Source organism: Papaver somniferum, chromosome 3 (genome assembly GCF_003573695.1).
Source record: "Papaver somniferum cultivar HN1 chromosome 3, ASM357369v1, whole genome shotgun sequence".
Taxonomy (NCBI): domain Eukaryota; kingdom Viridiplantae; phylum Streptophyta; class Magnoliopsida; order Ranunculales; family Papaveraceae; genus Papaver; species Papaver somniferum.
This window is the reverse complement of record NC_039360.1, coordinates 10,312,359-10,329,760: the sequence shown is the minus strand read 5'-3', so window position 1 is coordinate 10,329,760 and position 17,402 is coordinate 10,312,359. Positions and strand designations below refer to the sequence as shown.

Here is a 17,402-nt window from a genome sequence, read left to right as displayed (position 1 = left end):
GTCAATATGATATACAAAGTTACGGTAAAGCCCTTCATAACCCTAAGCTTTATAATAAATAGTGTCTTATCCTCTTCCTTTCTCATTCTTCTTCTTCTCTGTTTCTTTCATGTGAAGAGTACGGTGATGATGATGATTGTTTGATGTTGGCGGGTGAATTATTGGCCGAGAAATCAACAAAGAAGTGGCCGCTGTTGTGTTGTTCTGATGGAGATTTGAAGAAGGAAATGATATGGCTGATTTTGAGACAGTAAGAGGAGATTGGTGAAGATCAGACATTGGTTTTGTTTGAATTCGAATTTGGGATGAGCAGAAGGTATTAGATGTCGTTGCCGTCGATTTTTGTAATTCGCATGCTGTCGTCGTCAATCTTAGATCTAGGATGAAATTGAGAAATCAAGGGTTTGTGTAATTTGTTTAAACAGTAAAATAATGTTTGTTGTCACCGCCGATTTGAGCTTGAATATATTTTGTTATGTTAATTAAATTTCATACAGGACTGAAACTTGGTTGTTGGTACTGGTGCTTGAATGGGTTTGTTAAGATAGAGATGTGTATAAATGGAAGTGATGGTGGTTTCTGTAGATTGGGATTTGCAGAATGGATTAAGGAGGGGTCAGTGCCTCATGTTAGATTGATGGTTGTTTTGTGGAGTATGAGTTTTTGGCAGTTGTAGAAATTGGTGTTGCACTGGACAAGAAAGTAACAATGAAGGCATTAGTAGTAATCTGAATAACAGTGGCTGTGTTGCAGTATTGCAGAAGAAAGTTGAGTTTTTATTGCGGAGAATGCAAATGAGATTGTGAGTAAACAAGTCAGGGATGCCTGAGAATGAAACAAAATGTTTTGAGCCAAAATTGAAGTTTTAAATTTGAAGAGTTGATGAATTAACAATGGGTTTGGTTCAGATACAATGAAATTGGAGTTAGGTCTGGTTTTAAGAATTGTTTGTATGTGTGCTTGATGTGGCTGTGTTTGTGGCTCTAGATCTGATTTGGAATTATAGATAAAACTGCAGTTGTGGATGTTGAAGAATGATTTAGTAAACTAAGTTGGTGTTGCTGCAATAGCATGAATTGTACAAGGAAGATGAATGTGGTACTGTTGATGCGTCCAATGGGTTGATAAATGAATGCTTGAGTTGTGAATTATATGTATGCTAGGTTTTCCAGGTGAGAAGAAATACATGATTGAAAATGGAAGGAATAGCACCAGAAGCAGACAAAACTCTGCCTGATTAATTATCTAGAGAGTTGACTCCGTGACTCGCTCGGCGCTAACTCGGTGACTCAGCCAAATCAGCTGAATTCAGGCCAACTCTATTGAGGGTGTTTGAGACTTTCAGCATGTGCCAGCTGGAACTTAACGTCCCTAACAATACGTTAGTTGTCATTAGTACAAAACAAAGCTAGGCTAAGTTTTCCTGTCTTAGTGGTGGTCAGGATTTGTCCTGACAAAGATAAATCAAAGGATGTGGTTCTCCTGACCACCCCTACAACTCGCACGCGTGGCATTAATTCCAACGTCATGAATGAAAAATGAATACTCAAGTCAAGATATGGATTTTCAAAAATTATAACGGGGAGGTTCGAACTCATGACCTATTGTGTCATAAGAGTGGCATCTAACCAGTGTTCCACCTTGGTTGGAATTAATAGAAAAGATAAATCAACGGTGGTGGTTTGTTCGACTTAAATATCATAATTGTTTTATTAATTAGTGTTTCACTAAGTGCACAAAATAATCTATTCATTATAAAGTGTTTTATTAATTAGTGTTTCACTAATTGCTCATAATAAATGACTAATCATTTTTTAATTATAAGTTTTTCTCAAATTAATTATAATATTTATTTCTAATAATAAGTAATTTTACCAAAAAAATAAAAATAAAAAATAAGTAATTTTGATAAATAATAACAATAGACATTTTTGGCGACAATGAGTAGTAGAAGAGGTGGAGGCCGAAAGATTAGTGGTGGTTAAGGGCGGATCTAAGCACAATTATATTTATTTTTGTTCTTTTATCGTAAAATGGGATATAAAGTCCATTTTTCACATGTATCCAACTTGCCAAGAATTTTTTCTCCCTCTTTCCTCAAAATCCTGGCTCCGCCCTGGTTTGTGGTGGAAGAAATAATGACGACGATGCTGGTGAGTAGTGATGGAAAATATTAATTTTATGTTGTCGTATCATTAGTACAAAACAAAGATACGCTAAGTTTGTTTGTCTTAGTGGTGGTCAGGATTTGTCCTGCCAAAGATAAATCAATCGATGTGGTTCTCCTGACCACCCCCTACAACTCGCACGCGTGGCATTAATTCCAATGTTATGAATGAAAAATGAATACTCAAGTCAAGATATGGATTTTCAAAAATTATAACGGGGAGGTTTGAACTCATGACCTACTGTGTCATAAGAGTGGCCTCTAACCAGTGTTCCACCTTGGTTGGAATTAATCGAAAAGATAAATCAACGATGGTGGTTTGTTCAACTTAAATATCATAATTATTTTATTAATTAGTGTTTCACTAGTTGCACATAATAAATAATCTATTCATTATAAAGTGTTTTATTAATTAATGTTTCACTAATTGCTCATAATAAATGACTAATCATTTTTTAATTATAAAAGTTTTCTTAAAATTAATTATAATATTTATTTTTATTAATAAGTAATTTTGATAAATAATATCAATAGACATTTTTGGCTACAATGAGTAGTAGAAGAAGTGGAGGCTGAAAGATTAGTGGTGGTTAAGGGTGGATCCAAGCACAATAATATTTATTTTTGTTCTTTTATCGTAAAATGGAATATAAAGTCCATTTTTCACACATATCCAACTTGCCAAAAAAAAATCTCCCTCTTTCCTCAAAATCCTGTCTCCGCCCCTGGTTTGTGGTGGAAGAAGTAATGACGGCGAGTGTTGGTGAGTAGTGATAGACAATATTAATTTTATGTTGCCGTTACAACATCGATAACATCGTAGTGTGGAAGATGTGGTTGGTTGTTTTTAATACTTTTTGATAAATGAAGGTACCATATATTTCAGGGATAATATCATACAAGATAATATTTTCATGACCGTAGTTGGATCACCCAAATGGTACCCCTGTTATCTTTGGTATTATATCGTATAAATCATGATTTTTTAATGTTAAAATAAAATTGATTGCAATAAAAAAAAATATATACATGGAAAAAAATTGTGAAATTAATCAATTGAAGACATTTTGTTTAATCTAAACCTCATACATGGCATTTGTGATTGAAAATTAGAATTGCGTCCAACAACCTACATGGGGTGGGTGGCAGTGATGGTGGCAGTGGTGGAGTCAGAAATTGACATTGAGGTTTTTTTTTTTTTTTTTAAAAAAGAGACATATAAACTTTTGTGGACTAAACCATAAATATATATGGACAAAGTACTATTTATAAAATTTATGTAGTTATTAAAAAAGGGGTTAGAGCCAGGTTAGTCAATCCTTGGCTCTGCCACTAGGTGGTGATGGATAAAAAAATTGGATTCATATGGTTTTATGGTGGTGGCAGGTATTGGTGAACAAAAACATATTATGTTAATTTCGTAACGCCACAAAATATGTAACGTTATATTATAAAGTATAAAACGTGGTTGATCATTCTAATATTAAAATAAACTCGATAAAACACATTTCCATTTTAAAAAATTGGTGCAATCAATTGCCATGTTATGAATAACTAACCGAACGATACGAATCAAGATCAGAACATCTAAAATTATTTATTATCGATTTGTCTATGTAAAGAGTGATCAGGATTTGACCTTGGCAAAGATAAATTTATCGCTGGGGTTTGTTCAACTTAACCATTTTTAAATATTTTATTAATTAGTGCCTCATTGATTGTTCATAATGATTAATTAAATTTCTATTATAAATGTCCCTTTAATAATCTAACATACATACGTAATTTTATTAATAAATAATTTTACTAAAAACTATATTAATTCTAATTGTGGTAGTGGAAGTAGGGTTAGTATAAACGATGGCGGATGTTTGTGAATGGTGGAGGCGGTAACATTACTATTCGTGGAAGAAATAGTGGCGGTGGATGGTTTTTATGGTGGTGGGTGTTGGTAATAGTAGTGGATAATAATAATTTTTTCTTTTTAGTAAGTTTTATTGACCGAGTAAAAAAAAATCTTCACAAAACATGCAACATTGTATTGTGAAAGATGTAATTGGTTGTTTTTGTCACGATTGATAAGGACAAAAACCAATAATTTCGAGAATGATACCGGAACGTATAAGACAATATGATCATGACTGTTGGATCACCGAAACAGTATCCCTATTATATAAAGGCAATTCGTGTACCCGCGTAAGAGAACATTATCGTACTCTCAAATACTATTACATTCTTTTTCCTGAAAGACCATCAATGTCGAGTTGTTTCGCGACAACTACATACAAGACAACAAACTTTCACTCAATTCCCGATATAAAACCTTATTTACTGGGAAAATGTATTTGCATTCTAAAACATTTGTTTGAAGATTATGTTTGTTCATCAAAATCATCATAAAAACTCTAAATCATAATTTCTAAATTTCTCCTCCGATGTTTATAGAATATTTTTTATATTTTACATTCTCAAATCATGCGACCTCTTGATTACAAATCAACAATATCAAATTACGGACCAATATGTAGAGGTTTCATTCACTGGGTTAGAAGGTATAGTATATACAGATGAGTAAATCACACAAAGCAAAACATGACTGAGAATACTTCAATAATTTGGTCAATAAATAAGGTCAAAATTTTAAGATTAACTTTCTATAGGACTAATTAGATCGGCTTCGATAGGAGCCGACTAAAATATGGATTAATAATAATTTCCACGTAAGACAATTGCAAAACATAGTTGGCTAACTATGCCTATGTAAAGAGTGGTCAAGATTTGTCCTTCCTCAATTGTTATGTTATGTGAGAAGAAGGTGATATCTAAGATTGAGGTACAATTCAAGTCTATTAGATTCATACCATTTACAACTAGACGCCTTGAAAAAAATTGACGTGTTGTTATTATTATTACAGGTAAAGGATACATTGACCACACTTGCGCAAATAACTCACTTCGCAAATGATTAGTGTTGCATGTACTGTCTAGAATGCAACGAGGAATTTGAGGAAACAAGGCACCAGAAACAGTGTCCGGAGTATTTTGGATATAGTAACTTAGACCCGATGTAATACTTATGTTCTTTTGAATAGATGAGGGTACCCAAATATACCTCAATCTAAAACGTTTCCACCTATAAGTCCCTTCTTCCGAAAATGATTGTCTATGGATTGAGTCGAGACAATACAACCAATCGGTATCACACTTCGAGTGATCGTCTATGGATACGAGATCGACACAATATAATCAACGAAGTATGTTTACTTGATAATAGGTTCGGACTTAACCAAACTCTATACGATTATCTATCAAGTAAATGGGATGTAATGTTTGTGTATTTTACTTCTAATTATAATAACAATTATAATTGCGAAAATAGAAAAGTAAAATCACACAACAATATTTTGTTAATGAGGAAACATCTGTGTTAGTGGTGGTCCAGATTTATCTTCAAAAAGATAAATCTATGACTGTGGTTCTCTTGACCACACCTTCATCTCGCACGTGTAAGTGGTGGCCAAGATTTCATCTCCCAATTGACAAATTTATGGTTGTAATGTCTCCCGTAAAACTAACATTTAATGGCACATTAATGAAAATCTAATATAATAAATATATTAAATGATTAGATAGAATAAATACCAACTAATTAGTGTTCCACATAAATTGATGATATTAAATGATTTATTAATTTCTCATAATAATGTTTGTTCACTAATTGCTCATAATAAATAATCTCTTAATTTATTTCATTCTAAAATTTCTCTTATTTCTATTAATAAATAATTTTGATAAAAACAAAAACAATATCAATAGACATTAATTGCGATAGTAGGTTGTGGAAGCGGTGACGGAGGTCGAACGAATCACTAATCTAATAATATCGTAGATATTAGTTCCGGTGGTGGTTAAGCCCTATAAACGCATAAATAGCCACTAATCTAAAAAACAAGTATAATAGATCTGGATCTTCCGGTAACTCATATAATGGAACAGTTTATGTTTTGTTTATGCAATCCCATTAAGCAAAGTAAATAATAATATTTTGTTACTTCACTTTCTTATTATTATCATCAAGAATATAAACCACAATTTGGGTAACTTTGCTTATGTAAGTGGCGGTTCAGATTTGTCCTCACAATAGATAAATCTAGGGATATAATCGTTTGTCATAAGTAATGGTTGTGATTGAGATTAGAAATGCATCTAACGGACAAAAGTTATCACGTCATTAAGGTTCCATAATTCTTCATAATAAATAGTCTATTAATTAGCCATGATAATATTTTGTTAAATGTCAAACTAAAAATGATAATATATAAATTATTCTACTAGTTATGATGATATATATATTTTTATTAGCTAATACAAATGACAAAATTAGACATATCTTTGAAATTATCAACCAAACCTTGTCTGTTTTTTTAGTAAATACGCATAGTTAATTATAGAAATACGCATATCCCCGCCGCTACACGCACCTAAAATCAGATAAATCAATAGCTGTTGAAAATTACTTATTTTTAAGCACGCATAGTTAATTACCCTTGATTTAGTTTCTCAATTATTGGATAATAAAAAAGTTGTTAAAACATGTACAACAAGAATTAATTTATACAAGGTTTAAAATTGACATAATATTTTTAACTTAGTATGAAGGTCCTGTCGTTACGGCGCGACTGAATAACTAAAAAAAGGTCAAACAATTATGCAAGATAAAGGACGCTCTGGATTCATTCTTGGGAATGCTAAATCTACGGTTGTAAAATGATTAATTTAATTAACTTTCAATATTAAATATTTTATTGATATTTAATAACAAATGTTTCTTGAATTAATCAAATAAATATATTTTCATCGGTACACTACATAATAAATTTATTTTACATTAAATCAGTAAGCATTAGTGGTGGTTATGGGGGAGGGGGGATCGGCGTTGGGGTAATGGTGGTGGTGGTAGAAGAAGTAGTGGTAGTAGGATGAGAAAGGTGTCCTAAGATAGATAAACTATTAAGTTACCCTTGGTTAAATTTTTTTTTTGTTATTTTTTTTTTAAATTTGTTTTTCTTTTTTTTTTTAAAAATTAAAATAAATATTAAAGGCCAGATTTTTACAGGGAGAAGATAAATCAATAGTTGTAGTTTTAATTAAGATTTGCCGGTTCGGGCAGGAAAGAAGATGAAACTTATATTAAAAAAATTGACCATATACAAGGCTACACGGGACCCAATTGTAAATTGATTTAGTTTCTTATATCTCTCTTTATTCCCTTTTTTTGCCATGAATTTTGTTTCTGCCATTTCTCCTCGACTTCATGTGATTATGCATGATTGAGAAATAGTTCATGATAACAAGTAAAGAGAGAAGATAAGAAAACAAATGGATCAAAAATTATAAATTATTATACTTTAGGAAAATGAATAAACATAAATCTATGTAAATTTGGAATAATTTATATCACCAAAGAGAGAAAAGTAATTCCTTAAGCTAATCGATTTTGTAAGATTAATCTGATTGATTTTGAAGTAATTTTGTGTTTTCAGTTTTGTTACAAATTTGGTGAACAACCTTTGATGATTTATTTCTTTTCGAAGTAGGGACACTACTTTGTTTTGAAGAAGTGAATGAAGCGGTGTTCTACTACGCATAGGTCCATAGGATTTTGAGGAATTGGTTACTGAGGATCGTATGAATTATAAAACATAAATTTTGTAAAGATTAACCATATTTGTACAACTTAATCTAAGAGAACATTTATTGTTATTGAGGTAATATTTGTTTTTTTTTTATCTAATTAAACTGGAAATTTTGAAGATATACGAGATTAAACAACTAAATCCTCTCAATAAGGCATATTTGTACCACTTAATCATGACTATTTCAGGTTCTATGTGGAATGTGAATATGAAAAATGTTTATGTGGAATGTGAATATGAGCAATGTTTGAAAATGTAATTGATTTGGAGTTTCAGCCTTCTACCAACCGTTTTACACTGTTGTACCTATGTTGAAGCCCAATTCAGAAAATAAAAATAAACAAGTTGATGGCATTAGGAGGTATTAATAAATTTTGGTGGCATCATTTTTACGATGAACAAAATAGACAATGATCAAGTCATGTGCCGTAAAGGCTTAGTTTTTTTTTGAATAAAACGGTGAAAAGAAGGGGCATTTTTGAAATTTTTTAAAAAGCGGGGCATTTTTATCCGTGTATTTCAAAACAGGGACATTTTATCAAAATTTACTAGCACTTTGGTCATTACTCTCTCTTTTTTGTTTTTTGGACGTCTGCCTGGCAGGAAAAAAAAAAAACCCTTAGCCAATCGAAGAGTTAAATTGCTGGATTATAGAAGAGGGGATTTGAGAAGATGCCCACCAAGTTTGGACATTGTGTTGTTTCGCGAACGCTGCGAGGTCATGAGTCTCTTCGGAACATAGTTGAACTCAACAGAGTTCATGTCACTGGTCCTGCCACTAATTTCGTCAATAAAATGACGAATTCTCCAAGGAACAGAAGGGTTCTTCCTTTGAAGTACGTGTACTACTTGTTGACAGTCGCCTTCAACAAATGATGATTGTGGAAGTTCAGACGTTTGGCTAAAGTAAAATAAAAGCCAGGAGAAAGCTATTCATTTCAGCGACCATAGGGATTGTGGAAGCCACAATGACAGAGCCTGCTCCCATTCATATCCCTAGCAATAGCAGCTGCGTAGGAGCAATTAGTAGCAACAGCTGCGTCCACATTCACTTTAATGATCATTAAGCTGATTAGGCTGGTCGAGGGGACTGCACTTCCAAGTCGGCATCCTGGCATTCTTTATAAGAGTTGAACCAAAACACACCATCCTTCACCACAGCCGGAATATTGATGACTACTTTCTCAAATACAGCCTTGTTACGGGCTGATTAACAATGATTCAAACCTAAATTTTTAACTTTAGGTACCAAGGCAATATAAGAATGATTCAAACCTGCTGGAAGTTTGCCAAATCTGAAACAATCTTTAATAAGATCGGTCACCTCCCTCCCCACAATATGCCAACACTTTTCGTAGAACAAAGCTGGGTGCCCATCAGCACCGGGACCGCGTAAAAAACCCATCCTCTTAAGCACATTAAGAATCTCCGCCTCCTCTGGAGAGACCATTACCGTCGTCCCTGCTTAAGACCACATCATTTGGGAGACTAAAAAAGTTGGCATTCACAGTATTATCTTTGGTAAAAATTGATTGAAAGTGGGATACAAGCATGTCCTTGATGACGTTTAAATCAGCAATCCAGTTGCCTTCATTATTCTTCAAGGCCATGATTCTATTTTTGCTCCTCCTATGAATCACCGACAGATGAAAAGCCTGAGAGTTAAGTACCCATCTGGATTTATTTCTGTGTTGCCAATACATCCTCTCCCTCTCAATAAGAATCTTAATATTTTCTTGGGAGTGATTCTTTCTTCCTCTCTGACATCATACAGGTGTGCTTTGGATTGGATATCTAGAAGCTTTTCTTTCTCTGCCTCAAGTTCTCTTTCAATATTTCCAAACGTCTTTCTACTCCATTTAGTTAGACTCTCCCCCAAGGAACTGAGCTTGTTAATAGTAGATCCTTTAGAATCTTCCCAACCTTAACTGAGGTGAAGTTCCACTTTAAACTGCCTTTTTTTCTTAGGTTGTCTCCTCATAGTATTAAGGAGGATCGGAGCATGATCACTATATATTCTTGGCAAGTGAAGGACAGCCGCTTCTGAGAAAAGAAATTCTCCAACTAGAGTTGCACAACACCCTGTCAAGTCTTTCGAATATTGGAGGCATATGCGTCGCATTGTTGGACCATGTGAAAGCTGGGCCAGCAAACCCCAAATCCACGATATCCCTTTCTCGCATCATATTTCGAAACTCTCTGAAACTAATGTCAGAAATATTTGAGCCACCATGTTTTTCATGGGAAGAGATGAGAACATTCAGGTCTCAGATAAGACAATAAGGCGAGTTGATGGAGGAAACCATAAGAGATATCTTTTCCCAGAAATCATTACGATTTCGATGTGCTGGTGGACCATATAAACACTAACTCCCAATCTGTCTGGTTGAATTGTTGCTCTATACGGCATCTAACGAGGTTCGAGTTGGACTCTAGAACAGTAAGCTCAATCTTATCCTTCCATAAAAGTAACAAGCCTCCACTTCTCCCAACAGCAGAAACAAAATGAAAAAATCGAAAATCTAACATGTTGCAAATTCGAATACTCTTGTTGGTATTCAAGAAAGTTTCCGAGAGAGAGTATCGAGAGGTTGCAAGCACCAAGGAATGACTTCAGAGTTTGAATTTCCGTGTCATTCCCTAAACCACGGCAATTCCAAGATATAACTAACATTGTTCTTGCAGCTTTTCGGGATTAGCTGCCAGAACCCTTGAAGAAGCATGTCTGAATCTTTGTCTTAAGAGGAGGATTTTTTTTTTTGATAAGAAGAGAGAAATTATATCAAGAGTGGAAGAATTTACAAGATATCTACGTAGAAGAAGAAAGAAAAGCTACAAACAGTTTAGAAAAAAACAGACTCCCAATTACACAGTGTGTGAAAAGTTCAGGTGAATCCTTTTAGCAGCAGCCGACGCCCAAGTTAGAACTAATGATTTTGCATTATCACACAGTTCTAAATCTGTATTAAAAGTATATCGTTCTTCAAATGTTCGGCAATTTCTTTCCCTCCAGATTGTCCAAATGAATGATTGCAGCAGGAATAAGACTCCACATTACATTCCCTGATTGTGTAAGAAGATTATTACCCCAAGTATGAGCAAGAGACATCAATGTTCCTGGAAATACCCAGGACCAATTCTCTGTAGGCGTTAAAGCATCCCAAATTTTCCTAGCAATCTTACAATGTAGGAACATGTGTTCTCGAGACTCTGGACTATCTCCACAAAGCTTACATGAATTGTAAACATCCATACCTTTGCGCTGAAGCATTTCCAGTGTGTTGAGTTTTCTATGGACTGCACACCAACCCAAAAAATTGATCTTAGGTGGGATGTCTTTTTTCCAGATGAAAAACCATGGAAAGTCCTCCATACCATCTGTTGCAATCATACTTTCATATAAAGACTTGACAGTAAAAGTTCCGGTGGATGTTAATGACCATCTACGAGTGTCTGGTAAGGAGTCTAGAGCTGGTGGATTAGTACCAATGATAGTTAAAAGACCTGCCAACTGATTAGCTTCTTCATTCGTTAAAACCCGCCTGAAATTGAACTGCCAAGAACCATCTGCTGTAACGTGACGTGCAAAGCTGGATGTAGAAAGTCTGTCCAACTTACACAGCACAGGAAATTCAACTGCCAATGTTGCGTTTCCTACCCATCGATCATACCAAAAAGATACCTGTTCACCCGAATGGATAGAGATATTTGCCTTAGCCGTGATTAACACACCCAAATCCACGATAGTCCTCCAACAAGATACTCCGTGAGCTGTAGTTATTTTACTAGGAGACCAAACCGATAATTGAGTGCCATACTTTTCATCGATAATTCTGCGCCATAATTGGGTTCTTTCAACACTCCATCTCCAGCACCATTTAGCCAACAAAGCTTGATTCATCTTCTTAAGATTTAGAATTCCTAAACCTCCCCTTGTTTTTGCAGCACACGCCAAACACCACTTGATAAGATGAGAATTTTTAGCATTATCTTTAAACTCCCATAGGAAATTCCTCACTTTCTGCTCCATCTTTTTTTATAACTGATTGTGGAGCTTTAAAAAGCGAGAAATAGTACATTGGTAAGGATGTTAATATACACTTGAGTAATGCGAGTTTACCACCCTTTAAAAGACTTCCTCTTCTCCAAGCTGAAAGTCTAGCTTCATGTTTTGCAATTATTGGATCCCATATAGTGGTAGAAGAAGGTTTGGCTCCAAGTGGCATACCCAAATACATGAAAGGTATCGAGTCAGTTGCACACCCAAGCTCCTCAGCCCATTCGTTGATATTTGCAACCTCACCTATAGCAATGAGCCTAGTCTTGGTAGTGTTCACCTTTAGGCCTGTAATATATTCAAAACACTTTAGTGTGGAAAATAAGTTTATCAATTCCTCCTCCTCACTAACTAGAAAGAAAATAGTGTCATTCCATAGGAGTAGCTTGCCTTTAGTAGTGCCTTGAGAGAATTTGCCTTTCACACTCCTAGCAGCTCTTTTCCATTGTTTTGCTTTGGGGTTGTTAGAGGAGGAAGAGGTTGGGGAAGAACTATTGCTTTCCTTCTCATTAGAATTAAATACAAACACTTCCGAGGAGGTAACATGGTCTTCAGTTGAGTTCAAGTTCTGAGAATAAGAGAGGATAGGTTCAGATGATGATGAGTGGGTGGCCTTTTCTGGTTCTTGGGGTGGATTAGGATAACCGGATAAATGGGTTGGGGTTTGAATTCCGGTTTTGCCTCAAGTGGGTTAGAGTTGAGAGATGGATTCGTGCATGGATGTTTACCAAGTGATTAGGGTTTGAATCATGGTTGGGAGTAATGGTGGTGGCAGCATTAATCGCACGAGATGTAGGGGGAATAATATGCTGGGCATCATAATCTGGACAGCGTGCCCTTTGGATAATTACATCCTCAGTATCAATTACATGCAACGTCTTACCAAATTCAGCCGTGGAATTTGCGTAACTGCCTCCACTAATCAATGCAGCACCAATCGTAAGTTGACGAGTATCAGACCCACTCTCCGGCATGGAATCCGGAACGTTACTCTTTTCCGGTAAGGGATGACGACCATCATCAGCTCCAACTTGACGTTCGTGAGAGATGTTGATTCTAGACTTGATGCTTCGTGAGAGATGTTGATTCTAGGCTTGAAGTTGGCCCTGATTTCGTCTGTATAACGAGCCAAATTCAACTCTTGCATTTGCTGCATGAATCCAGACTGTTGGTAACACATAGAGGGACAGACTGTTGGTCAATCCAGTTGTCCCTAAAAGCAAGGATGAGTACCATTTCGAACTTCCCACATGGAATGTTTTTTAAGAATTTCCAAACCAGAGCATATGCTGGTCCAAACCCATGAACAAATTTTAGATTTAACATAATGAAGTGGATGACAATTCTTAAATGTTTGCATTTCAATATGCGAACCCATAGAGCATCAGGTGAATGAATCAAACGCCAAGCTGTCTTAGCAAGTAAAGAAGCATTGAAATTTTTTCAAATTTTTAAAACCTAGACCTCCTTGAGATTTATGACTGCATATATTGTTCCAATTTTTGGGATAAATACCACCTGGATTACTCTTCCCCTACCAAAAGTCTCGTTGTTTTTGATCCATTTTGTGAATGAGATTATCCGGTAAGAGGAATGTGTTCATATGATAAATGGGAGACGATCTCAGAACATTTTGGACCATGACATAACGACCAGCCTGAGTAAAGTTCTTTCCCTTCCAGTTGGGAACTTTCCTATCAAAGTTATTGACAAGATGGGAAAAGGCTTGATTTTTAGATCTACCAATCAATAAAGGGATGCCTAAGTACTTGTCATCTAGGCCTATCTTTTTAACATTAAGAGATCTAATCAAAGAAACACACACATCAGGATGAACATTCTTACTAAAAAAGCAACCAGATTTTTGAAAATTGATTACTTGACCTGAAACGTAACCAAAATCTTTGATGAGAGACATCATATTATCGGCCTCCTGATGGCTAGCCTTGGTGAAAACAAGGCAGTCATCAACAAATAAGGGATGCGAAATTGAAGGGGCATCCTTAGTTACCTTAAAGCCATGGATCAACTGATTATTTTCAGCTTGGATGAGATATCTAGACAGCGCTTCCATGCAAATGATGAATAAGTAAGGGGATAATGGATCCCCTTGTCTCAAACTCCTTGTTGGTTTGTACGTCTTGCATGGAGAGCCATTTAACAAAATAGAAATAGAAGTGGTACTAATGCATTGTAAGATCAGTTCACACCAATGGTCTGCAAAACCGAATTTTTTCAAAACATTAATAAGAAAAGACCACTCTATTCTATCGAAGGCCCCATGATACCACACTTTTTCTTTTTAGGCATCTTCTTCATGGAGTGAACCAGCTCATGGGCAATGACTACATTATCCTGAATGTTTCTACCAGGTACATAGGCAGCCTGGTAAGGGGATATGAGTTTGCCTAGCAATGGTTTCATCCGGTTGACTATTATCTTGGAAATTATTTTATAACTAGCTAGTGTTACAAAGGCTAATCAGCCTAAAGTCAACTTGAGAAGATGGATTACTAGTCTTAGAAATAAGTGTAAAAAAGTGTGATTCATTTCTTCAAGGAGATGTTTGGAATCAAAGAAAGCTCTAATCATATTCCAAACATCTAGCTCAAGTAACTCCATATTTTGTTTATAAAAACCGGGTGGAAATCCATCCGGACCCGGGGCAGACCAGGAATTCATTTGCTTTATAGTATCTTTGACTTCTTGTAGGGTCACAGGACTCAAAAGCTTGTCGTTGTCCTCACCAGTAATGCAAGAGTCTATACAGTTAAAGAAAGAACTATCTTGAAAAGGGTTGGAGGTGGAACTGATAGAACTAAAATGAGACACAAGCAAGTCTTCAAGTTGCGCTCTATCTTCTGTCCATTGACCATTATTAAGTTTGAGGGCAGAGAAATGATTATAGTGCTTCCTCATGTTAATCGAGGTGTGATAAAAACTGGTGTTTCTATCAAAGCACTTAATATACTCTTCCCTACTTTTTTGAGCATAAAAATCTTCTTGAACCTTTTGCCAATGTTCAAGATCTTTTTCAACATTTTTAATAGACTCAATGTTTTGAGAAGTAGTAGATTGACTACTCAATACTTGAAGTTGATTTCTCAAATCCTTAACTTTTTGGTCAATATTCCCAAAATGGGTTAAATTCCATTTGCTAAGAGCATACTTGACATTTCTTAATCTATTGGTGAAACAATAAGCATGCGAGCCTCTGAAATTGGTCCTATAAGATTGTTTTATGACCTCATGACAAGTGGGGTCTTTGAACCAACACTTGAAATACCGATACGGCCTTTTACCTTGATGACTATTAGATTCAGTGCATAAGATAATAGACGTATGGTCTGAGCCAACAACATTTATGTGAGTAAGCTTAGAGTTAGCATAAAATTGTAACCATAAGCCATTAACTAAGGCTCTATCAAGTCCGGCCATAACTAAGTCATCACCAGACTGTCTATTAGACCATGTAAATTTAGATCCTACGAAACCAAGATCAGAGAGATTAGAAACATCAATTATTTGTTGGATTTCTGGAAATTCAGTAGTAGTGGGACTTGTGATTGTGGACGTTTCATGGTTATACATTGTGATGTTAAGATCACCGATGATAGCCCATGGAGTATTTTTGCTTAATGTAGTTTCATTGGTCTAATCTTTCATCATGGTACGTAGAGCCATAAAGAAAGGTTATAAGGAGCTCAGGTTTGCTTGGATCAACAGACACCATAGCATTGACCATTTTATCCGTGTTTTGTAAAATTTCAAAATTAAAACCGAATTTCCACAAAAGAGCAATCCCACCTGAGAGACCAACTGAGGGGCAAACCCAATTGTTAGGGTAATTGAATCATCTCAAATATTGGTTCATTTTTTGCAAATTGTTTTTTGTTTTGACAAAGGAAAATAACATCAGGATTTTGCGACTTAGTGAGATTAGCTAGAGTAGTCCTAGTGGTTGGGTTGCCAAAGCCTTTGCAGTTCCACGAAAGAATCCTCATAATATGAGGGATATTAACCACTAGAGAACTACACTTATTCACCTCAGTACTAGGCCTACTAAGATTGATGACAATGGTCACAGAACTTATCCAACTGCTAATAATAAAATTACAAATTGAATCAAATAAAACAAACAAGGAAAAAAAAATGTATAAATCACAGGACAAGGGGATATTGCACCACAGAGATTCAGTATCAAACCAATTTAGTGTAGCAGGAATAATGGAAACAGCTAAACTAGTGCTCAGATTACTACTATTGGCAGAATCACAAAGGGAATCAATCAAAGCAGGCAAACAAAAGTTCAGCAGACCACAGGGTGAAGAGATTGTGATGACCCTCACACAGACTGTTGAGATTATTAGTCCCATATTGTATGGGCAATTAAGATCCTGTGGTTTATAATCTCTTAGGGCCTCTCCACTCATTATCAATTGGATTTGAGTTGGATGCCCGTATTCTAACATGGTATCAGAGCAGACTATTTGTGTCGAGTCAGTTGACCGCACCTTTACTCCGCGTCACCCGATTTATTGTCCACGTGTTAGACCCAACGAGGCTACACGTGAGGGGGCGTGTTGAGATTATTAGTCCCATATTGTATGAGCAATTAAGATCCTGTGGTTTATAATCTCTTAGGGCCTCTCCACTCATTGCCAATTGAATTTGAGTTGGTTGCCCGTATTCTAACACAGACAATATGAGTAAAACAATTGTTGATGTGAATTGGGAAACTTAAATTACTAATATGCAGATTGCGAACAAAACTATTAAGAAAATAAAAACTGAAATTGAAATTAGGGTTCGAGTAAAAAACCTGAGTAAAAGATGCAGCCTTTCCATATTGATTCTGTGCAGCTGTCCCAGTGTGTTCAGATCCTGCGCTGTCAAATGCCATTGAGTGATTATCATTCATTGGGTTGAGTTGGTATTCCATACTGTTTCCAGCGGGAAGTTCACCATAATCGATCGAATCTTCAGCTCCGTTACCAGCACTTTGAAAGATCGGGTTATTACCCATTGCTTTTGTCCATTTGGTGTAATATACCACCCTCCTCTTCTAAGTGGTTTATTGAGTTTTACTTCAACATAGACACTGCCTCTTGGCTGACCTTTGCTGCGTCCTTCAAAATGACGAAGAAACTCGAATGCCTGTGAAGGAATCGGGTGAGGTGGCTAACAGGAGGAAAAACACAAAGTGCACAGGATGATGATAAGAAACAGCTTTGATTTTCATTGTGATATTTGAAGTAAAGAAAAGCAACTTGGAAACGAATTAGCTCGGTTGGGTCGATTCTGATGGTACAACCTCTAGCTTTGTATAGCTTCGTCATATACGATTGAGAAATGAGAATTTGGTCTTAAGCCCAAGTTATGTGGTCCTCAACCTCAAGGTTGATTTGTAAAGTTTAGCTAAGCATCAAAGGCAGAGTCTAATTCATACATCTACCAATTAAATTCCAGTTTCCAATTTCTT

At 35.6% G+C, this 17,402-nt stretch overlaps 1 protein-coding gene across 1 annotated transcript; it reads right to left on the bottom strand.

Annotated features, from left to right (window-relative positions):
* Nucleotides 1-13,454: 13,454 nt before the first annotated feature.
* Nucleotides 13,455-16,946, bottom strand: LOC113358999. The gene is made up of 4 exons (XM_026602700.1): nt 16,743-16,946; nt 14,560-15,574; nt 14,209-14,328; nt 13,455-14,137 (listed from the first exon to the last, which is right to left on the bottom strand). Exons 1-4 carry the CDS (start codon nt 16,944-16,946, stop codon nt 13,455-13,457), a joined length of 2,022 nt encoding a protein of 673 aa, XP_026458485.1.
* Nucleotides 16,947-17,402: the final 456 nt, after the last annotated feature.

What these genes read in the sequence shown, in the direction of transcription:
- LOC113358999 (XM_026602700.1), bottom strand. Translation starts at nt 16,946, where the DNA reads ATGGGTAATAACCCGATCTTTCAAAGTGCTGGTAACGGAGCTGAAGAT. An exon ending in AGGCTGCATCTTTTACTCAG is followed by an intron (nt 15,575 to 16,742) that starts GTTTTTTACTCG and finishes ATGAAAGATTAG; the next exon opens with ACCAATGAAACTACATTAAG. An exon ending in GCCTAAAAAGAAAAAGTGTG is followed by an intron (nt 14,138 to 14,208) that starts GTATCATGGGGC and finishes TCGGTTTTGCAG; the next exon opens with ACCATTGGTGTGAACTGATC.